The 23,697-nt window shown below is 35.4% G+C and overlaps 1 protein-coding gene across 1 annotated transcript in view; it reads left to right on the forward strand.

Moving 5' to 3' along the window:
* Window positions 1–20,284, forward strand: part of LOC138159038 (cytochrome P450 3A4-like) — a 46,076-nt gene extending 25,792 nt beyond the window's left edge. Inside the window, exons 6-13 of the mRNA XM_069085380.1 lie at window positions 628–716; window positions 5,464–5,612; window positions 6,154–6,281; window positions 7,506–7,578; window positions 9,669–9,829; window positions 11,966–12,192; window positions 19,076–19,238; window positions 20,092–20,284. Of these exons, the coding sequence (XP_068941481.1) occupies window positions 628–716; window positions 5,464–5,612; window positions 6,154–6,281; window positions 7,506–7,578; window positions 9,669–9,829; window positions 11,966–12,192; window positions 19,076–19,238; window positions 20,092–20,187 (1,086 nt within the window). The 3' untranslated portion in view covers window positions 20,188–20,284. The remainder of the gene's footprint in view (window positions 1–627; window positions 717–5,463; window positions 5,613–6,153; window positions 6,282–7,505; window positions 7,579–9,668; window positions 9,830–11,965; window positions 12,193–19,075; window positions 19,239–20,091) is intronic.
* The last annotated feature ends 3,413 nt before the right edge of the window (window positions 20,285–23,697 follow it).

Raw genomic sequence — 23,697 nt, forward strand, 5'->3', positions numbered from 1 at the left:
CAAAAGTGAAGCCTACTCAAAAGGGTTAATAGTTTTTGTATTATTGAAACACAGTTTTCTCCATTATAGAATAATATCTGTATTTAGCTGACCTTGTAAAACCATGCTTTGCAACACAACCTAAATTGTGCACTCTTACAAATTCTTGCAAAACTTCCTGCCACTGGGCAAACTTGTGTAACTGCCTTTGTTCTTTGTTTCTGGGGAAGATTGGTGTGAATAGATTTGCCCCGTGAAGACCGGTCAATGGGATAAGGGAAAGTGGGTTGGGGGGGGGGTGTGGTGGAGGGAATGGCATTAGGGTATAAAAGGACATTGCTTTCTGGAATCAATTTGTACTTCCCTTGCTGGTGCCATTGGAGCAATGAGGGGGCAGTACCCTTTCTCATGAGAAAGCAATAAATTCATTTCTGCTTTCAGGTATTGAAGTCTTTGTATTGATTTTTTTGGTAGTGGTCTCTGTCCCACATACCTAGAAGGACTGTTCTTTCTATAGATACATGATTCTTTGAATTTTAAAAGAGAAGTGATTTTATGAAATATTGTGCTGCTTCAAACTTGGGCAACTGGGTCTGTTTTAGAACTAGGTTTTCCACGCACATGTAATTATTGTCATTTGGCATTTAGATGTTTCCCATCATTAATGAATATGGAGATATGTTAGTGAAGAACATGCGGACGGAGGCAGAGAAAAGCAAGCCTGTAACTCTGAAAGAGTAAGTATGGGGCAGCAGCTGGAGGAAACTGAGGAACAGCAGGGGACCTTATTTGCTTCTTTCTGTTATCTTTCCTCAGAAAATGGAGCATTCACTTTTAAAATTATTCTGTTAACTTTTCAATGAACAAAATAGGCGCAAAGGACAACATGGTGAGATCTTCCCCTCTTAACCTAACCACCTTGACTAAGCTCTACTTTCTCTCCTTTTCTTCTTTATCTTTTTATATTCTGAACTCTATGTAGTCTGACTTCCAAATTTATCATTCCACTCAGGCTATTATAAAAGTTTTTTAAATGTCTCCAAAATTACCAATAATCTTTTTTTTTTTGCATTTTCAACTCATTTTTTAACCTCTTGCTTTATTTCTTCCTGAAATTACATTTGCATGGGTATCCAAGTTGTTATTTTTTCCTTTGAAACTTTCCTTGTAGATTTTCTGGAGCTATTTTCTTCTGAGTTTGTGTTTTGAGTGTCTCTCTTACTACAAAAGCTTTTTTTTATGAGATTCTTTTTGTTTGTCTGTTTATTCTTTTTTTTTTCAATTTCCTTCCTTTAGACTTTATGTTAGGTCCAGGTTCAGATTCAGGTTCTGTACACTTTTCAAAGAAATATCTGGGTTGGTTCTGTAGTGGGATTTTGGGATTATTGGTTATTTAGTTATTCCAGGCTCCAAAGTCCAACTCATGCTAGGAACTCACAAGCTTGTCTTTTGTAGGGCAAAGTGTGACCAGTTCCTCTGTATTTCCCCTTTCACCAGGGAGGTCTGAGCTTTGCAGGTTCCTGACCTGCATTTGGATCTGAGTAGCAATAGACTGCTGCTAGACTCTGGCACTATCATCCAGGTAGAAATTGGTTTTCCTTTGGTCCGAGTTTCCTTTCATTATTATTTCTCAATAAGCTTCAGATTGATCTAAAAGCTGGAGTTGAAAACAAACATTTCCTGGGGTCTAATGTGTATTGTTCTTGCTTGCTTCTCAATTTCCCCCTTGCTTGATAGGACCTGTAATTGACCCTCACATCTGGGTACTGGTCCCTTCATAGTCCATGGTGCATCTGTGACCCAAAAAGGTGTTTTGAGTGACAATCTGACACTTAGTACCTCTTCCCCTACCCTACTTGAGTTCCCAGTGCCCTTTTACTTTTTTAAAGTACCTTTTATTTACCTTGGAAATTTTACTTTTATTTCCTTTTATTTTTCTAGTTGCTGGAATGCTCTAAAGGTTGATTACTGGCTAGTATCTAAAGATCTTTATATGTCTCCCTATGATAACCTGGGCTGGACAAAAGTCATTTTTTTCCTTTTTGGATTTCCCAATCATTAACCAGTTTGACACATTTTCTAGACTGGTTTTGCAGTGGAGGGAGTTCTCTGTGCTTCTTGTTTCTCTTCAATACTAATTCCATCTCTGTTGCCATTCTCTTAACTTTCAAATCAATGATTTCTTGTGAATTTTAATCCTTGTTCACCCCATAGCAGCATCTGATACTGTTAACCACATTCTCTTTCTGAATGTTCTCTATTCTCTGTGTTTTATGATTCTTCTCAGTTTTAGTCCTCCGCCTGTCTGTCTAATCATTCTTTCTCAACCTCCTTTGCTGAAGTTCCATCTTTGGAGCACCTATTAACTGTGGCTAAGTCAGCCAGGAACAATTTATTGTTATTTAATTTATTAAGAAAAACATGGAAAAGATACCCCATTTAAAATAACACAGGACAGTATAAAATACTTAGGAGTACACTTGCCAAAACAAACCCAGGAACTTTATAAACAAAATTTTAAAAAATGTTTTATACAAATAAAATCAGATTTAAGTAATTGGAGATATATTAATAGTTCATGGGTAGACAGGGCCAATATAAGAAAAATGACAATTTTACCTAAATTAATTTATATATTCAATATCATCCCAATTCAATTAATAACAATATTTTACTGAATTGGAAAAAAATGAAAATTCATTTGGAAGAACAAAACCTCAAGAATATCAAAGGAACTAATGAAAAAAATATAGGAAGTAACAGGTCATAAACTATATTAGAAGGTAGTAATTATCAAACTATCACTTACTGGTTCCAAAATAGAAAGGAGATCAATGAAACATAGTGGATATAGAGCTTTCAACCATAAATAAATATAAGAACCTTGTAATTGAAAAATGTTAAAACTTGGGGATAAGAATTCATTATTTGATAAAAATTGCAGGAAAAACTAGAAACTAGTATGGAAAAAAATGGACATTGACCAATATCTCACTGCATTTACCAAGATAAGGTCAAAATGGATATTCTACCTAGATATAAAGAGAGATATTACAAGAACATTTGAAGAACTTGAAACATTATTTATCATACATGGATAGGTAAACAATTTATGAACAAACAAGATATAGAGAGCAGAGTGAGGTGTAAAATGAATAATTTAGATTACAACCAAATAAAAAGGTTTTGTATAAATAAAACTAATGTAAACAAGATCAGAAGGAAAGCAGAAAATTAGAAAAATCATTTTCATAAGAGTTTCTCAGATAAATGTTTCATATCTCAAATATGTAAAGACCTTTGCCAAAGTTATAAGAATATGAGTCATTTCCCAATTAATAATTGGTTAGAGGATATTAACAGGTGGCTTTTGATAAAGGAATAAGAAATTTATTGTCATATAAAAATGCTCTAAATAATTTTTTAGTATTTTCCTTAAATTTTCTTTTATTTAAACTATCAGTATCCTCCATTCCTTCAATAAACCTTTGGTTTTTAATCATTTCACCAAACTAATCATTGAACACCATTTACTTCCAGCTTAAAAATGTCCTTTTCAAATATGATGCCCAGAACTTTGGACACAGTACCATACAATATGATCTGACCATGGCCAGAAGCATTAGGACCATTGCCTCCTTTGTTCTGGACACTATGCATTTCTTCCTGCATTCTAAGAAGTCATTAAGTTTCTATTTTATTATTTATTAGAAAATGCAAAATAAACCACCTTTGAGATATCATTTTGCATCTATCAGATGGGTTAAAATGATTGATGAGGAAAGAGACAAATGTTGTAGGGGATTTGGAAAAAAATGGACACTGATTCATTGTTGATGAAATTGTGAAGTGATCCAACAAATCTGGATAAAAAACTGGAATTATGCACAAAGAGTTATTAAACTGATTATATCCTTTGACCCAGAAATGACACTATAAGGTCAATTTCCAAAGATGATTACAAAAAAAGAAAAAGAACCTGTATCTTCTAAAATATTTGTAACAGTTCTCTTTGTGGTGGCAAGGAGCTAGAAATTTGGGGGATGTCCTTTAATTGAGGAATGGTTGAACAAGTTGTGACATAGGAGAGTGATAGAATACTACTGTGCTGTAAGAAATGATGAACTTGATGATCTTAGGGTGAAAAAGAAACCATGGACAGGCTTGCACAAAATAATGAAGAGGAAAATATGCAGAACCAAGAGAAGATTGTACACAGGAACAGTAATACTGTTTTAAGAACAAATTTGAGTAACTAAGTAATTGTTACTATTAGAAGTATCCAAATTAACTACAAAGGACACATGGAGAAAGAAGGTATCTACATCCAGTGAAAGAACTGATAAATAGAAATAATGTATAGAAAGATTTCACACACACACTCTCACACATACATCCAAATACATATTTGTGTCTAATGGTAGCCAATTCTAGGGTGGTGGGGAGGGAAAACAAAGGAAAAAAGAAATTTACATAACTTTTTATATATTTAAAAGGAATAGCAAGTTGTACATAATAGATTTGCTCTTTCATGTACACGGATATTATTATTATTACTGTTATTATTGAAAATGCTTAGGTTAATACCATAAATTAAATTCAAAATAAATAAAATTACAAAAACAAAGAAAAACATGAAAAGTGGTGATGATAGTCTAGCTAATCTGAAAAAGACAAAAGAATATGGAGTTAAAGATATAGCTGTTAATACCTTCTCCTATGTGGCCACTTTTCACTTCTGTATTTGTCTTGTAGGTATTGACATATATACATTTAGAACTGTATGTAGGTATGTTTCTAATCACTATTTAAATATAAGCTTCTTGAGGCCAGACAATAGTTTTGCATTTTTCTGGTATCTCTAGTGCCTAGAATAGTGCCTGACACATAGTAAGTCTTTAGTAAATAATAGCTTATTAATTGGAAGTAGAGAGTATTCAAACTGGGGGGAAGTAAATATACCACTGCTTAAATGAGGAAAATCAAATCTTATCTAATAGCTTAGGAGAAGGAACTGATAATACCAGTCAGCACTGCTGTGCGTTTTCTCCCATGATTGCCCAAGCTATCATTCATTTGTTCACTCATTCATTTACAAAATGCTTTTTGGACTTCTAGGTAGTTGATGAAAAGAACCAATATTTTTCTGAAAAAGCTCATCTAGTAGCTATTATTGACCATTTTCAATTCTGGCCCATATTCCCTGCTGGCTTAAATATAGAGCCCAATTGGCAAATCTGGTCAGATGACATTAAAATGTAATATTGAAATATATGATACATTTAAAAATACAATAGAATGCAGGTAATATCAATATGTGAATTACTAATTTTGATATATAATCTCAATTATCCTTTGGAATGGTTTAGTGACTATGGTTTCTGTTGAGTTTCACAACACAGGTTTAGAAACTCACTTCTTGTCTTTGCTCGGAGAGGAAAGATACAGTGGCAGTTCTGTCTTTTTGTTTCTTTCTCCCCTCAGCATTTTTGGGGCCTACAGCATGGATGTGATCACTAGCACTTCATTTGGTGTCAATATTGATTCCATGAATAACCAAAATGATCCATTTGTGAGAGAAATCAAGAAGTTAATTAAATTCAGTTTTTTGGATCCACTTTTACTCACAATAAGTAAGTTGATTCTTGTTTACAGAAACAAATGATTAAAATTTCAGTGGTCCTGACATTCCTGAAGGTACCTCAATAACTCAACAAGTTGGATCATAGGTTGAGAGATGGACAGAAACTTGAAAACCCTTAAGTCTATCCTCTTAATTTAACATAGGATTAAACTAGTGTATAGAGAGATTACAACACAATTTCAGGAATTCTGGAGATTATCTTCTTTAATAGCTATCTGTTGGGGAATGTGGGCTTTCAGAGAGCAACTGACATAAATCCTTAGGGGAATTATTTGTTGTTTATATCAGTCATAGGTAGCATAGAAGACTAGGGATAGGCATATGATACCTGATTTTGGAAAGAGCCCACTGTTGGACTTTTCACTGACCCCCACCAGCTCACAGATAATTGGTGATGTCAAAAAGGAAATGAGTGAACTACAATTGGTACCTCTTGTATCATTTCCCTATCTACACTGCAAATAAAGGCGATAACATCACTTATAAAATTTTACAGTTTCATAAGGATATTTTGTTTTTGTTTTCCTCAGCAATTTTTCCATTCCTTGTTCCTTTGTTAAAAAAAATGGATGTAAATGTGTTTCCAAAAGAAGCAATAGATTTCTTAACAAAATCAGTTAAAAAAATAAAGGAAGACCGAAAGAAAAATTCACAAAAGGTAAGTCTCTCCAATGTTCATAATAAGAATGTTCACATTATAAATGGTTGTATTCTTCATCCTTAGAGTAAACAAAATGTATGTTCCATTTTACCTGATATTCATTTTTGTTCACTATAATTTTTATTCAATTCCAATTGTCAGATTTTTTAAGCACTTACTGTAACCTGAAGAAGTATCACTTGGTGGCCTCTAAACTCGTTTCCAGTTCTAACTCTATATTCCTATTATTTAACATTTGCCAGACTGAGTGATCTGTATCTGTGGGAACAAAAGATAAAAAAGACACTGTCCCAGCTCTCAATTATTTTACAGACATAGCATTGACATAAGACACATACCCAATATTGTATTGCAAAGTATTATATGATGTATAGCAGGAACTCAAGAAAGAAGTATTTTTCTCCATCATTTATACACTCTCAAGACAGACCTTGCTAACAATACCAAAGGTTGTGCAAAAATGGGCTGAAAAATTATAATTGTGTGAGTAGTGTTGTATTCATATTCTCCATGTGGGCTCTTGGTTCACATTTGGAACATTTTTCATTTTCTCAAAAAGTTTGTATTCTGAGATTTTCTGTAAAAGCTTGAAGGCCAGGCCAGAAAATACAACTTATTATTGACCATTGAAAGATACAAAATTTTCAAGCTTGGGCATATGTTGGTTTATTATATCTTTGCTTACTCAGGACCAACCTAGGTCCTAGTATGTCTATTAGCTGACCACAGTAAGATCAATTTCTTTGTCTACAGTGATCCTGAAAAACCAGTCATGACGTTATTGTAGGATTATGATCAGTGGTTTCCACATCAATGATATTACAAACTATTGAAGCATTATCTTTTCAATCCTTTCTGTCAGACTTAAAAGAATTAATTTTCTGGAATACTTCATACTTTCTTTTAGTTTCTTCAGGGTATGCTTCTTTTCCAAAACTCTGGACTGGTGATTGGGACATAATCTTTTAAAACTTGGAAAACTGATTTTAAGCTCTTTCATCATTCACTTGAACTGCAGGATCTTTGACTATCCAGGGTCCTTGATAGAAGTGCTTTGGATAGAATTCCAACTCTGCCACTGAACTGAAGCCAAAATTTCTCAAATCATTCAGATTTTCATTTGTCTATCATACAGTAGGGATATTAATTTCCTGTGTGCATAGAGAATTTGTGTGTTCTCAAGTACTTTCTCAGCATTAGTGTTTCCCATCATTTTTCCAGAACCGGGTAGATTTCCTTCAGCTTATGATGGATTCTCAGACTTCTAAAAATTCCGAGACGCACTCTCATAAAGGTAACTTATGAATAAGCATAATCACAAATTGGAATCTGGAAGCCATTATCCATACAAGTATGAAAAAAATTTCCAATTTGCTTAGATGATACATCAAATGGTAAAACAACAACAATGACAATGATGATGATGTTACAGGGTTTTAAAATATGCAGAGCACTTTACATATATTGTTTCATTTGATCTTCATGATAATTCTGTGTGCTTGTTGTCATTCTTATTCCTCTTTCAGAGATGAGATATCTAAGCCTGAGGGAGTTTAAGTAGCTTTCACATGGTCACAGCTAATAAAAATTTGAAGTAGGATTTAAACTCAGATCAGGTTTACCTCTAAGTTCAACACTCTGTGGTATCACCTAGCCATCACAGAAAGACACTTAACATCTGTAAGATGAGCTAAATGGAGTCAATTTTCAAAATCATATGTGAATTTGTGATGGGCATGAATTTGTGATTAGTCTGAAACATGGGTGGTGCCACTGAAGTTTCTTTTTTTCTATACCTAGGACAACAATGTGGCATGGTGAGGTGGCAAAACAACTTTTTCAAGAGAGAAAATCTGTTTTCTTATCCTAACAATACTACTAAGTAATTATGTGACTTTGTATGCATCATTTCACTAGTCTGGACTTGCATGTCATAGGTAAAAGAAGGGAATTGTCCCAGATGATCATTGAATTATCTTCTAACCCTAAATCCTATAATTTTACCCTATTCCTTGGCCTAGACCATGTTTATTTGACTTAACTAGCTGAACAGCTAAATGGAAGATAGGATACAGTGCCAGACCTGGAGACAGGAAGACTTGTCTTCCTGATTTCAAACCTGTTCTCAATCACTTACTAGTTGTGTGACCCTGGGCAAGTCATTTAATGTGCTTTGTCTCAGTTTCTTCATCTGTTAAGTGAACTAGAGAAGGAAATGGAAAAAAATACTCTGATATCTTTGCCAAGAAAATCCTGATGGGGGATCACAAGGAGTCAGAGATGACTAAAACAACTGAATAGCAATACAGGAAAGGAAAATGAGACTGATGTCAAGATACAAGTTTCTCTTGCAACATAAAACTTGTGAGCAAACTTCTCAAATTGTGTTTTAATTAGCACTATTCTCATTTAACCATAATTAGGCTATAGACTCTCCTGTACTACACATAAGAACTCAGCCTGATGGCTTAAGTGAAGAGAGAACTGGAGTTGGTAGTCAGGTGGCCAGATTCTAGCCTCAGCTTCATTCATTTACTAGCTCAGGGATGTTGGAACAGTCACCTTACTTCTCTGCACCTCAACTGCCTTATCTGAAGAATGGGAAGAAATAGTCTTGCACAAGCAATTTCATAAGCTTGTAATAGTGGTCAAATGAAATAAATGTGTAAAATTAATCTATAAACACTAGGCACTAAGTATAGAAATGTAACCAATTTTTTATTTATTTTCTGAACACCTTCTCCTCCTGGGGCCCATCAGAGATTGGATGTAGTGGGGGTACAGTGGGAAGATCATGGACTCTGGAGTTTGAAGACATGTTTAAATTCTAACTCTCTCACCTATCAAAATGTGGGAACATCATTTAACCTCTTCAGGGCTCAGTTTACTAATTTCATGGCTGTTGAGGTCCCTTCTAGCTCCAAATATGATATCTCCTTCAAACGTCTCTCCTCCATATTTGCTTCACTCTATACATAACTACTGTATCACTGGCACTGATCCCCTCTCCTCTATTCCTAGAGCCTTCTAATGTGCCTGTCCTTTGACACAGTGCACTATAAAGAAGAGAGCATTCCTTGAAATGAAAAAAACTTTTATCACACCCAGAAATAACAAATGAGCCTGAGGTAGATATGGGGTAAAAATAAATAAATATAGAAAAAATTTGGTTGAGCAATCCCAGTTAGATTAAATCTCTTTCCCATCTTGTAATGATAGATTCCAGTGGGAAATTCCTATCTTATTAATGGATGTATTTCAGATCTCTTCTAGGTATTCTGGAAAGTCAGGTAAGATGCCTTTCCTAAATTATTGTGATATGCCTGAATGATATAACAAAGTTATAATGACTTTGTCTGAATATTGCCCTTGTCTCTGTTTCAGATCTGAGTGATGAAGAAGTCCTGGCCCAATCCATTATTTTTCTTTTTGCTGGCTATGAAACTACCAGTTCTGTCCTTTCTTTTCTCTTTTACCAACTGGCCACCCACCCTGAGATCCAGAAGAAACTTCAGGAGGAGATAGATGCAGTTTTGCCCAGTAGGGTAAGAGATGAGAAGAACAGAACTATTCTCACCCCACTTCCAACATACTTCTCATTCACCCATTTGTCTCATATCCTAGTAGAAGCTTTATTAAAATTACCTATGCTGACTATTTTCCCATTTTTAAGATATGGTCAGGTCTTGAAAAGACAAAAGATATTTTGAGACACCATAGATTTACATGGAGTTATGCTTGCAGAGAAGGAAATATTTAAGGAACTACTGGCAATTCTTGGAAAAATACTGAAAAAGCCCACTTGTCCTCTCTTCCTAAAGTAATTTCATGGTCCTTCTGCCATTTAGTGGCACTCATTTCCCATTTCTTCTGACAATAAATATCTTTATGACATAAGGTCTCCTCTCTACTCCTCACTTACTCTCTTTTCTCTTTCTTCTTTTCATATTCTGTTTTCTTGTCCCTTGTTTGTTTTATTCCATACTGTCCTCTCAGCTCTTCTCAAATTCTCATTCAATCTCTCATGTGACTGATAATAGGGTTTACAAAATTTTCCTGGTATCAGAAGACACCATGAATGTTTTGGTGAATGGACATTGGACTTTGTCCATACCAAGGAAGCTCTTTGTGATACACCAGGATCACCTGCTTCCATCACTCTTGGACCAAGTAGGATAATCACCATTATGGGAACATTTAAAAAGTCATTTCTCTGAGTAGGAGCACCAACTCCAGAGTCGGGATGACCTGGGATCTAATCCAGGCTCAGACACTTAGCACCCACCCAGAGACACCTGGCAGTGTAACCTTGAGCAAGTTACTTAATCCCAATTGCTCATGGGTGCCCAGGTGGCTCAGTGAGTAAGAGCACCGGCCCCAGAGTCGGAATGACCTGGGCTTGAATCTGAGCTCTGATACTTAGCACCACACCCAGAAATAACTGGCCATGTAACCTTGAGCAAGTTACTTAACCCCAACTGCTTCAAAAAAAAGTCATTTCTCTATGAAGTTAAGACATGGACTTGAGAATGTATTGGAATAGTACATTTAAAGAGTAATGAGTGACCAAGCTAGAGTAGTGTCAGTAGGAAGGGGAGATGAATTCATAAAATGGTTACTTTAGATCTCATTTACTTCCTAGAACACCAAACCTGAGCCCCCATAATGATGCTGAGAACAGCACAAAAATGAATGGGAATGAATTCTGCTTGGTTTGGGATCAGATCTTTTTGTATGTTACTGATTTTCTCTAGTATTCAGCAGATTGCCAAGATATTTGTTTTTCTTGAAAATAAGTGATGACTGCTAAATAGTGATTTCCCCATACTCACTCTAAGCCCCCTATTATCTTCTAAGCTATAGAGAAATTTCAGAACATGGTGACATGATCAGAGTTGCCCTTTTAAATTCTCAACTGTGCAAGTCATCTGTTGGGAGGGACTCTGGGAAAGCCTCTCTGCTCCAAGTGTCTCTGCTAAATTCTACCATTGCTGATGCATCCATTTCAGTTGTTTCTCTTGTGAAGTCCCTTTGAGGTATAAAATACTAAACTGATATGAAATAATACCAGAATGTCACAAAATTGATGGTGAGCTGATGGTAAGGACTTCTAAATTCTGGATAGAAATTAGTCATTTTTGGAAGGATAAGCAGAGATTACAAGAAGTGGAAGCTGGAGAGCAATGAAGACACAGAAGGGCTTTTCTCAGGTTTCAAGTGTATCTAAAGGAAACTTAACTGAAAAAATTTTGTCTATCATCCCACCTTAGCTTATATATTGGCCTGGTTTGTTCCAAGAGACAACTCAGAAGAATAGAAGAAAAATATTCATTTCAGCACAACTTCCTCCTACTGAAGCTCAAGAGATTTGTCACAGACTCAAAAGGGCTCATTTTATGAAGACATTTATACATATACAAATATAATTTTGACAGAGTTCAGAAGTTTTGAATCACTTCATTAGCATGGTGACCACTGCAGTGACTCCCAACATTCCATAGGCACAATAGTAAAAGTATTGTTATAGCTTTCCTCCAGAAGGTAATATTGTAACATCTGGTGACTGGATGCATAATGGAGTTGGGATAGATTAATTCTAAGAGCAAGTAAGTAAAGGCAGATGTGATATGTCACTTTAGTACTTAGAACTTACTACTTAAAACTGGTTATTTTCTTCCCAGGAAGCAGTCACATATGATGCCCTGGTACAAATGGAGTACCTAGACATGGTGATACATGAAAATCTCAGGCTATTTCCCATAGCTGGCAGGATTGAAAGGGTTGCTAAGAAAACTGTTGAGATCAATGGAGTGAAGATTCCTAAAGGGACAGTGGTGATGGCTTCACCCTTTGTCCTTCATCGTGACCCAGATTATTGGCCAGAGCCTGAGGAGTTCCGCCCAGAAAGGTAAGCACTTTTCTTAATAAGGGAAAAGGTTACTCAGTGTGGTCAGTCAAGATAGTTTGGAGAGAACATTGATTTGTGAGACAGGATCACTTATTTTTAGAAGTTTTTAAGCCCTTAGCAGAAGAGTAAATTTTAGGGCATATCAGACAGAAGACATGGTACTACATTAAGAGTCAGGAAGACCTGAATTCAAAGCCCATCTCTGATACCACTTAGTTATATAACAAATGGTATTAATGTTTCCATTCTACACAGTGACTTTTCCAAACATTTCATTCCCTCCTCAAACCTCCCATTGCTCCCCCTCAGTGAGAGTAATGGAATATAAAGATCCCCCTGTATTGCCTTGGTTTTCAAATTGATTGTGTTAAAACCCAGAGCTTGTGAATCCCACTTGTGGGATGGACTTGTTGATGTGAAAAGAGAGGGCTGAACTGGGAGGAGCTAGTGAAGCAAAATTTAGAGAGACACAAGAAAAGAGAGAGGCAGAAGAACTTTTTTGGAAGTAACATCTTGGAGCCAGAGAGAGACTGAGAGGATTGCTGAGGGCCACTTTGAATTGCCTAGGACTTTTGAGAGCTGCCACGCTCTTTCCATTTTCTCAGCTGAGAACCTTCCCTCATATTTTACCAGAAAAAAAGTGAGACTATTCACAGTGAACACCTTCTTTTCTCCACTTCCTCATCTCCTATAACTCAGATGCCTTCTGCTACTAGCCCCTTCTTTATGCCTGTATCACATGATATATTAACAATATTTACTAAGACTAATTCTAAGGCTAAGGTTAACACTTGTTCATGTGATTCTAGCTCATCTGAGAGATCTATCATCTGCCATCAACACTCTTATACTTATTTGCAATCTTTCCCTGTCTGCTGACTAACTTCCTACTGCTTACCAACATGCCCATGAGTCTTCTATCCTGAAAAAACCTCCCTTGATCTTTCTCTCCCTGCTGTTGTCCTTTATATCTTCTGTCCTTTGTTTCTAACCTCCTCAAAAGCTTCACAATAAAGACTCAAAAATTACCAATATTAGGTGCCACCATTTTGTCTCCTTTTGACCTCTTCTTCTTTATCTTTGCAATTTAAAGTCTTTTGTGGTTGTCATGTATAACTCTTTATTACCATGTTTGGGGTTTTCCTTGCAGAGATACTGAACTGATTTGCTGTTTACTTCCCCAGCTCATTTTACAGATAAGTTAACAAAGGCAAACATAGTTAAATGATTTGCCCAAGGTTACACAGCTAGTAAGTTTCTGAGGTCAGATATGAATTCAATCTTTTTGACACCAGACCTGGCTCTCTAGCTACTCTGCCACCCAGTAGCCCAAAAAGCGAAATGTTATTGCAATAAAAGTTCAACAGTTTCATTCCTTTCATTTCTTAGGACGTTAAGGTTTAGCATCTCTACAAAGTAAATAAAATTGATATTAGAACAGGTTGCTGAGAGTCTGTTGAAATTTTTAACCTTTCAATCCTCAGAATTCAGAATTTCTGTACAGGTAGATAGCATTTTTCATCATGATAACTTTGGAATTAATGTTGGATCATTATATCAAGCAGAGTAGTTATACAGTTCATTATTATTGCAATTTTCCTGTTAATGAGCAAATTGTGCAACTACTTCACTGTGCATCAGTTCCTTTAAGTTTTCCCAAGTTTTTCTGAAACCATCCCCTTTAACATTTCTTACAACACAATAATATCCCATTGCAATCATACCACAATTTTCTTTAGCAATTCCCACTTTGATAGGTTTCCTTTCTGTTTGAAAATTTTTGCCACCACAAAAGTGATGCCATAAATATTTTGTATGCGTGGGTTTACCCCTGTTCTTTGATCTCTTTGGGTTAATGATATAGTAGTGGCATTGCTGATTCAAAGGCTTTGTAGTTTTATAGCCCTTTGGGCAAAATTCCAAATTGTGCTTCATTTGGCCAGTTCAACAGTGTTCTAGTGTACATTTTTTTTTCACATTACCTCCAGTGTTTATCATTTTTTCCCTCTTAGAATAGCCAATCTGATAGGATGGAGGTGGTGTCTGAGAGATATAGTTTGAATTTCTCTAATCAGTGGTGATCTAGAGAATATTTTCATGGGACTATCAATAGTTTGGTTTCTTTTTCTGAAAATTGCCTGTTCATATCCTTTCCTCTTTTGCCAATAGAGCATTGATGATATTTTTGTGAATTTGGCTCAGTTCCTTATATATGTTAGAAATGAGACCTTTATCAGAAGAACTGGCTGTAAATTCCCCCCATCTCTTGTTTTCTGCTTTCCTTCAAATTTTGGCTAAATTGACTTGTTCGTGCAAAAGCTTTCAGATTTAATGTAACCCAAATCATCCATTTTACTTCCTGGGATTCCCTTTATCTCATGTTTGATAATAAAATCTTCCCTTATCCATATAACTGAAAAGTAATTTTTATCTATGCTTCACTAATTTGCTTGTGATATCACCTTCTGTGCCTAAATTACACACCCATGTTTTCTTTATCTAGCTATACAGTATGAGAAGTTTATGTATGCCTAGTTTCTGCCAGACTGCTTCACAGTTTTCCCAGAAATTTTTTTAATAGTGAATTTTTTTTGTTGGACTTATTTTTATTTTATGCTGCCTATTAATTTGTTTTTGCTTTTCCACATTCACTTCCACAAGATTTTGAGTTCCAAATTTTCTCTCCATCTCTCCTCTCCCCCTACCTCAATGTGCATTCTGATTACCCCTTCCCCCAGTCTTCTCTCCTTCTATCATCCCTCCCCCTTCTTATCCACTTTCCCTTCTATTTTCATGTAGGGGAAGCTAGATTTCTATATCCCATTTCCTATACGTCTTATTTTCCACTTGCATGCAAAAACAATTTTTAAAATGTTTTTAAAACTTTGAGTTTCATATTCTCTCCCTTTCTCCCCACTTACTTTCATTGAGAAGGCAAGCAATTTGATACAGAGTATACATGCATAGTCATGCAAAACACTTTCCTAACAGTCATGTTGTGAAAGGTTAACTATATTTCCCTCCATCCTATCCCACCCTCCATTTATTCCATTCCCTTCTTTGAACCTGTCCCTCCTCAAAAGTGTTTGCTTCTGATGACCTCCTCCCATTTGCTCTCCCTTCTATCATCTTTGCCTCTCTTATTTCGCCCACTATTTTGCTGTAGGGTAAGATAGATTTTTATACGGAATTGAGTGTGGAGGTTGTTCCCTCCTTAAACCATATCTGATGAGAATTCTCATTCTTTCTCACCTCCCCCCACCTTTATCTCCAATGTGAAAGCTTTTCCTTGCCTCTTTTATGTGAGATAATTTACCCCATTCTACCTCTCCCTTGGTCCTTCTCCCAGAACATTCTTCTCTTACTCCTTAATTTTATTTTTTAGATATCATTCATTTATATTCAACATTCGCCTCCAACTACATTAATACTGAGAAAGGTCTCAGGAGGTATAAATATCATCTTTCCATGTAGGAATGTAAACAATTCAACTTTATTAAGTCTCTTATGGTTTCTCTTTCCTGTTTACCTTTTCATTATATTCTGCTATTTGAAAATCAAATTTTCTCTTCATTTCTGATCTTTTCATCAAGAATGCTTGAAAATTCTCTATTTCATTGAATGTCTGGGTAGGTGATTCTTGGTTTTAATTCTATCTCCTTTGACCTCTGGAATATCATATTCCAAGGCATCCCATCCCTTTGTGTAGAAGCTGTTAAATTTTTTCTTATCCTGATTGTGTTTTCACAATACCTGAATTATTTCTTTCTGGACATTTGCAATATTTTCTCCTTTACCTGGGAACTCTGGAATTTGGCTACAATATTCCCAGAAGTTTTCATTTTGGGATCTCTTTCAGTAAGTGATCAGTGTATTCTTTCAATTTCTATTTTGCTCTCTGGTTCTAGAATATTAAAGCAGTTTTCCTTGATAATTTCTTGACAGATGACATTTACATTCTTTTTGTTCATTTGTTTTGATCATGGTTTTAAGGTAGTCCAATAATTTTTAAATGATCTATCCTGAATCTCTTTACCAAATGAGTTGCTTTTTCCAATGAGCTATTTCACATTGTCTTCTATTTTTTCTTTATTTTTGTTCTATTCTATAATTTTTTGATTTCTCATAAAGTCATTAACTCTCATTTCTTCCATTCCCATTTTTAAGGAATTATTTTCTTCAGTGAGCTTTTGGACCTCCTTTTCCATATGGTTAATTCTTATTTTTTAAGGCATTCTTCTCCTCATTGGCTTTGTGAACCCATTTTGTCATTTGGGCAAGTCTGAGAAAAAAGAATCTTCTTTCCTATCCCCATTCAATTTTCTCTGGAGTTTTAATGCGTCTAATTTTTCTAAAATTCTATTCATCTCCTTAACTCCTTTCTTTTATATTTTGTGGTCAGAGTTATAGTTCTGAGAGGCTGACATTGAGGTCCACTACTATTATAGTTTTGCTGTCTATTTCTCTCTGTAACTCACTTAACTTCTCTAAGATTTTGGAAGCTATACGACTTGGTGCATATATATATATATATTTGGTATTGATATTACTTCATTGTCTATGGTAAGTTTTAGCAGGATGTAGGTTTTTTCCCCATGTCTCTTTTAATTAGATAAAATTTTGTTTTTGCTTTGTGTGAAATTAAGATTTCTACCCCTGCTTTTTTTTTTTAGTTTCACCTGAAGCATAATATATTCTGTTCCAGGCTTTCAGTTTTACTCTGTGTGTATCTCTCTGGTTTAAATGTCTTTCTTGTAAACAACATATTATGGGATTATAGTTTTTCATCCAATCTAGTATCTCATTCTGTTTTATGGGAGAGTTCATCACATTCACATTCACAATTATGATTATAACTGTATCTTTCTCTCCATTCTATTTCATCCCATTTATGTTTTTCTCTCTCCTCTCTCCATTTCCCTCCTCAATACTGTTTTACTTCTTACCACCACCTCCCTCAATCTGACCTCCCTTCTGTCTACCCCTTTATTTTTCTTTTCCCTTTCCCTCTTATTTCCTGTAGGGCAAGGTAGATTTCTATACCCAGGTGGGTGTATATGTTATTTGCTCTTAGTGACAAATCTGATGAAATGAAGGGTCAAACAATGTTCACCTCCCACCCTTCTTTGCCTCTACTATAATAGGTCTTTTTGCCTCTTCATGTGATGTGATTTTTGCTTTTCTGCCTCCCCCTTTTCTCTTCTCCCAATACAATCTTTTTTTAATGTTTAAATAATTAATTTTATATCACCATATCAAAGCCAACTTCTACCGCCATGATCCATCGATGTATATCCCTTCTAAATGTTATAATAAAGATACAGTTCTAAAAAGGGACAAGTGTCATCTTCTAATATTGGGATGTAAACAGTTTAACCTCATTGAATGACTTTTTTTTTTCTTTCCTGCTTACCTTTTTAATGCTTCTCCTGAGTCTTATATTAGAAGATTGTATTTTCTTTTCAGCTCCAATTTTGTCATCAGGAGAGTTTAGAAGTTCTCTATTTCATTGAATGTCCATGTTATCACCTGAAAGACTATACCATTTTAGAATTTGATTTGATATGTTAAAATTGTTTAGAGAAGAATGTTTGGAGAGTTCATCTGAAATGTTCGCTTTGCTCTGCCGTCCAGGCATTGCCTTTTCCTCTTCCTCTCTTAACCTCTAAAAATACTACTTCTGACCTTAACGTTCCACTGAAACTGCTCTCTTCAAAATTAATAGTGATTTCTTAGTTTCTAAATAAAATGGGCCTTTCTCCATCCCAATTCTCCTTGACTTCTTTGCAGCCTTTGAAATAGTCGACCATTTTCCTTGTTGATACTTCCTTCTCTCTAGGTTTTTGGGACCAAACTATCTCCTGGTTCTCTTCCTACCTATCTAACCACACATTCTCTGTATCTTTTACTGGATTTTCTTCCAAATCACATCCTCTAATTCCCCAGGGTTCTGATCTGGACCCTCTTCTATGCTACTTTACTTTTTGAGCTTATCAATTCCCATGAATTTAATTACCATCTGTATACCAATGATTATCAAATCTACCCACATTGCCCCAAACTCTCTACTGACATTTAGTCTCTGATCTTCAAATGCCTTTCAGACATCTTGAACTGGATGTCCAGTCTAACTTAATATAATAATATATAATAATGACAATATATAATATAGTCAACACAATCAAAACAGAATTCATTATTATTCCTCATAAACCCATTCCCCACCTTCCATGTTTCTGGCAACATCAGGATCCCACTCACTCATATTCACAACCTTGGAGTTATACTTGACCATTATCTCTCCCCATCACCCTCCCATATGTAATCTGTTGCTAAGGCTGGTTGATTTCAAAATACTCAGTCTTCTTCCACTCTACTCTCTGTTACTTACACTTTGATCCTGTTCCACTGGTCACTTTGCTGTTCCACAAACAAGACACTCCAGCTCAGCTCCAAGCATCTTCTCTGACTATTCCCCTTGCCTGGAATTCACACCCTCCTCTATCCTGACTTCCTAGGCTTCTTTTTAGTTGTAACACAAAACCCACCTTCTAAAAGAAGCTTTCTTCAACCCTTCTTAATTCCAGTGCCTTCCTTCTCTCTGTTAATTGTTTCCTATTTATCTTGTATATAGCTTGCTTTATATAGATTTCTTTGTCTATTAACTCTCCCATTACATTGTAAGTTCCCTAAGGTTGAAGAATATCTTTTTCTTCTTTGTATATGCCTGGTACTTAGCACAGTGCCTGACATATAGCAGGCACTAAGTAAATGTTTATTGATTGATGCATTTCTTCCAGAGTCAGATTCATTGTTCTTCTGACCAGTCTTGGATCTTCTTTTTTTCTATCATCTCTTTTCTCCTATATTTTTGAAAATACAGGTTCAGCAAGGAAAACAAAGAGAGCATGAACCCCTATACGTACCTTCCCTTTGGTGCTGGTCCCCGAAACTGTATTGGGATGAGATTTGCACTTATGAGTATGAAAGTTGCAACTAGCCGACTCCTGCAGGAATTTTCTTTCAGAACTTGTAAAGAGACACAGGTAAGGAGTCACTTTTTTTGTTTCAATACTTAGGATGGTTTTCATCAAAATGATTTTGTTTGTTTTTTAAGCAATTGGGGTTAAGTAACTTGCTCAAGGTTACACGGCCAGTTATTTCTGGATGTGGTGCTGAGTATCTGAGCCAGGATTTGATACAGGTCATCCCAACACTGGAGCCGGTGCTCTTACTTGCTGTGCTACCTGGCCGCCCTGAAGTGATTTTATTTTCAATGCAGAGAATTATCCTATGCCACATGGACAAATTTAATTTGACATAATCTGCCTATTTATTGTTGGCAGACTATTAAAAGTTAACTTACCATAATTAAGATGGAAATATACAGAAGGCCAAGAGAGAAAAAATTAAAGTGTTCTTGTGTATATAATTAACTTGATTTGCTTATAATAACAGTACTAATAATGAAAAATTCTTTGTTGCAAACAATATAGTTTTTGAAGATCAAAGTGTAGTAGCCCCTTTTTAATTCTTTTGTTTTGTGAGAAAAAAAAATGCGGTGTCAAACATCATGGGAGTGAATAAAATCTCTTAATTTCCATAAGATTCTTTATTCTCTTATAACAGACTAGTATTAATAAAACCTAAATATATCATTAATAAATATTTACTGATTGATTGTCTGTTTTGTCATAGTGTCTGAGATCAAACCTACATTGGGTCTCAATTACAATCACATCAACCTATTATTCTTTTGCATGACATTCTAGCTGGTTTGTATTCATTTGTAAAATCTTCTTTTCCAAAGATATCATTAATATTTGTAATTACTTCCCTTTCTCTCTATTACTGGTCACTGGCTGCTTTATTGAACTCTGTTTTTCTTAATTGTGGCAGGTTCCTCTGAAGCTGAGCAATCAGCCACTTCTTTCACCAACTTTACCCATTGTCCTGCAGGCTGTACCAAGGTCCAAGAAGGCAAACCAACTCTAGAAATTCTTCTCATTCTACTCATCCATATCTACAAGCACGCACCAGATTTCTCTTCTATAGTCTAGGGTTGCAACATTTACGGTTGCAAATGTTACTAAATTTACCTCATAAATCAAAGAAAAAAGGATTTTTTTTTTCATCACAAGAGAGGGGTATTTAGATACTTCAGATGACCTTTTGGACATTTCCAAGTTTAAGGGTTATGAATAATGTTCAGTGGTATCAAGTGTCACATACACTGATCCAGCTAATCATATTCCAAAAGAAATGACGTGTACCATATTAGTACCACTGGATATTACTTAGTTTTGGTGATTCGGTGGTTGGATATAGAGAAAACCATGAATTGAGTATCTCTTCATTATTTTTTATCAACAATAGTTGACAATTACAATTATAGTGAATAAGAATTTTGTGGGCATCATATTACTTAATTTTAATGTTCTGCATTCAATTGAAGCATACTTTTATTACTTTCTTTTTTGTCACTGTTCCCTTTGCATCTGTGTCTTCTTTCACAACATAGCTGATATGGTAATATGTTTTGTGTGATTGAACACGTATAAGATATTAAATTACTTCATTTCTTTGGGAGGGGGGAAGTGAGGAACAGAGAGGAAATTTGGAATTCAGCTTTTTTTAAATGAATGTTGAACATTATCTGTACATGTAATTGAGGAAAAATAAAATACTCTTTACTTAATATTCATTATTTATCTACTATGCTGCTACAAACTACTCAAGACATTTCTGAAAACTTCTTCTTTGATGCCTAGTATACCTTAAAGTCATTTCAGTATTATTTATTTGAATGGACAATGTGTTGGTTTTGATTACCTTAATTTTTTGTTGTTGCCAACCAACTGATCTGAAAGTTCATATGGAAGTCCAGTTTAACAAGGATAGCTCTGGTAAGGGGAAAAATAGTTCAATTAGTTCTTTTTTCCTTCCACAAACATTTTCTTATAAATCCTGACAGAAGACTTGGGCTCAACTGGATTAAGTTCAGTATTAGGAATTCTTAACACATCACCTCTTTTGATTGTGTCCCCATTCAGGATGAACATAAGCATTTGTATTTTTTTCTTTTTCTCTGTGCAAATGGTAAAAGGATCTTCAGTTACCACCCAAATATTTATGCTAACAATTTATCAAATATAGAATAGGCTTTCTTTTAGATGACAAAAATTAGTGAGAGAGAGAGAGAGAGCATTTATACCTAAGTTTGTAAACAGTTAAAGGCAACTTTCCATACATATCTGATTAGCCTCTCTTTCAACTAAGGATATCAAGTGGTTGCGGTGTAATTAAAACAGGAAAACATTCAGGGACACTAGAAAGCCACCCCCTATCAAAACTTGTTCCTCTTGACAAATTCCTTCTTTCCAAATGAAATTATGATATTATAAAAATTCCCCCAATAAATATTAAGTCCTTGGCCTATTTAATAAGGTCTCACAAATGTTTGAAAGAAAAGTCAGTGGCGAATTATTAAGTGATGCTGGTGGAAAGACTAGATGTTCTTTCAGCTAAGATGTTTGATTCTTTTTCCATCATCTCTATTCAGCTATCATTTTTTCTTTTGTAATGTGTCTTGTACTTGTTTAGTCATTGCCATTCTATTTGACGACTCTAGTGTAAATTTACATTATCTCATCCCTGCATTGTTGCAGTATTGGAGTAGGTTTATAACTGGTGTCCCTCTATCTAATGTCTTCCTACATAAGTCCATCTTCTGGATGTATACCTGATTATTCTTCCTAAAATGTTTCTTTCAAAACACCATTCTCCTAGTTAAATTTTTCATTACTTTTTTCCCGTGGTCTGTAGGGTTAAACACAAACTCTTTGTATTTCATGTACATTTATGTCACCAAAAATAATCTTAAACATTTTTTCCCAAAGTAAATTTTAAAGCTGTGTAAACATGAAATAACATTTAGCAACAAGGCAGCATAAGGGATAGAACACTTGCTTATAATCAGGAAGATTCATTTTCATGAATTTGACCTCAGACAGTTACTAGCTGTGTGACCCTGGGCAAGTCACTTAACCTTGTTTGCCTTAGTTTCTAATCTGTAAAATATACTGAAAAGGAAATGACAAATCTCTCCAGTACCCTTGTCAAGAAAACCCCAAATGAAGTTGTAGAGATTTGGAGACAATTGTAACAACTCAACATCAACAAAAAAAGTGAAATCAATACTGTTGTCAAATATATTGACCTATATCTTTTGTGACAATTTGCAAATTGTTTAACCACTCTTGTCTTTTTATTATCTTTTATAAAATGGAGATGATACCCCTTTTACCCTCATTCTTATAGTTATTATTAAGAAAGCACCTTTTAAGCTTTAAAGTGCTAGATTAACAAGAGTTATAATGATGATCACAATAAAATATTCTCATGTCCAGAAAAAAACTGAATAAAATAAAGGTTGTTATGTTTACAATACCTTGATAATTTTTACTTGGACCACATACACACTGTTCTTCTAATTGGGAATGATCATCCATCATTTCTTTGCCTGTTCCAATGAAGACATTCTCCTAGGTTTATCTTAAGTCCTTCCTTGTTCACTGAAACTTGAATTATCTTCATGTAGCACCCATAAAATCTTCCATTCATTTGGCCTGTACTGCCTTTTATTTTTAGTTAATTTTTTGATTTGTTTTTTTTTTCCATAAGGATATTATATTGTCCTCAAAAGAAAAGACCATGCGTTATTCTTTATTTAAATCCTACACTATGTCTACCTAGCTATCATATTCTCTATTGACTTTCAAAAATTGTCACTAGTTCTGGGAGCCACGTTGATGGAGTCACCAGCAAATTGCCAAAAATATTCCATCTTCACCTCCAAAGAACTGTAAAATAGCACCCCCAAACAAATCCTAGAAAAGCAGAACCAAAAAACCAATAATAGAGTGAAACAATCTTTTAGCCAAGAAACTTGTAAGATAGTCAAGAAAGGTCCATCCACTATGTTAAAAGTAGAGTGCACTACAGGACAGGAAGGATCCCAGCAAACCAGCAGCGAGACTCACCTCAGCAAACCAGTGGGGGATCCTAAGCCCCAGTGTGGTGGATCAGGCTAATGCCAACATCAGAAATCTCTACCTGCCTGAGCACAGCCAGGGGAATTAGTAGATTCCAGCTCAGAGAACCATCACATGCTTCATTGTAGCCCAATGTCAAACAGGAATCCTCAAGCATGACTAGAAAGTAGTCCAGACCTCCAAGTGATTCAGCACACCCCTGGGAAAACAGGTATTATCCAGTGCTTAGACCTCCAAATGCTTTAGTGTAGCCCTAGGGAAATGCAGAGATACCCCAATGAACCTGCACACATGCTAGACTACTAGGACCCCAGCTCAGCACCAGGTAAACTCCCAGACTCCTACAGCCTCCATCAGTGCAAATAAGGGGAGGGAAAGGAGGGGGGAGAAATTTGGAACTCGAAATTTTGTAAAAATGAATTCTAAAGGTACATGTCCCATTTATATGGGA

Source organism: Petaurus breviceps, unplaced genomic scaffold (genome assembly GCF_028583685.1).
Source record: "Petaurus breviceps papuanus isolate PSGF00001 unplaced genomic scaffold, PetGlider_PUasm1.0 175, whole genome shotgun sequence".
Classification (NCBI taxonomy): Eukaryota; Metazoa; Chordata; class Mammalia; order Diprotodontia; family Petauridae; genus Petaurus; species Petaurus breviceps.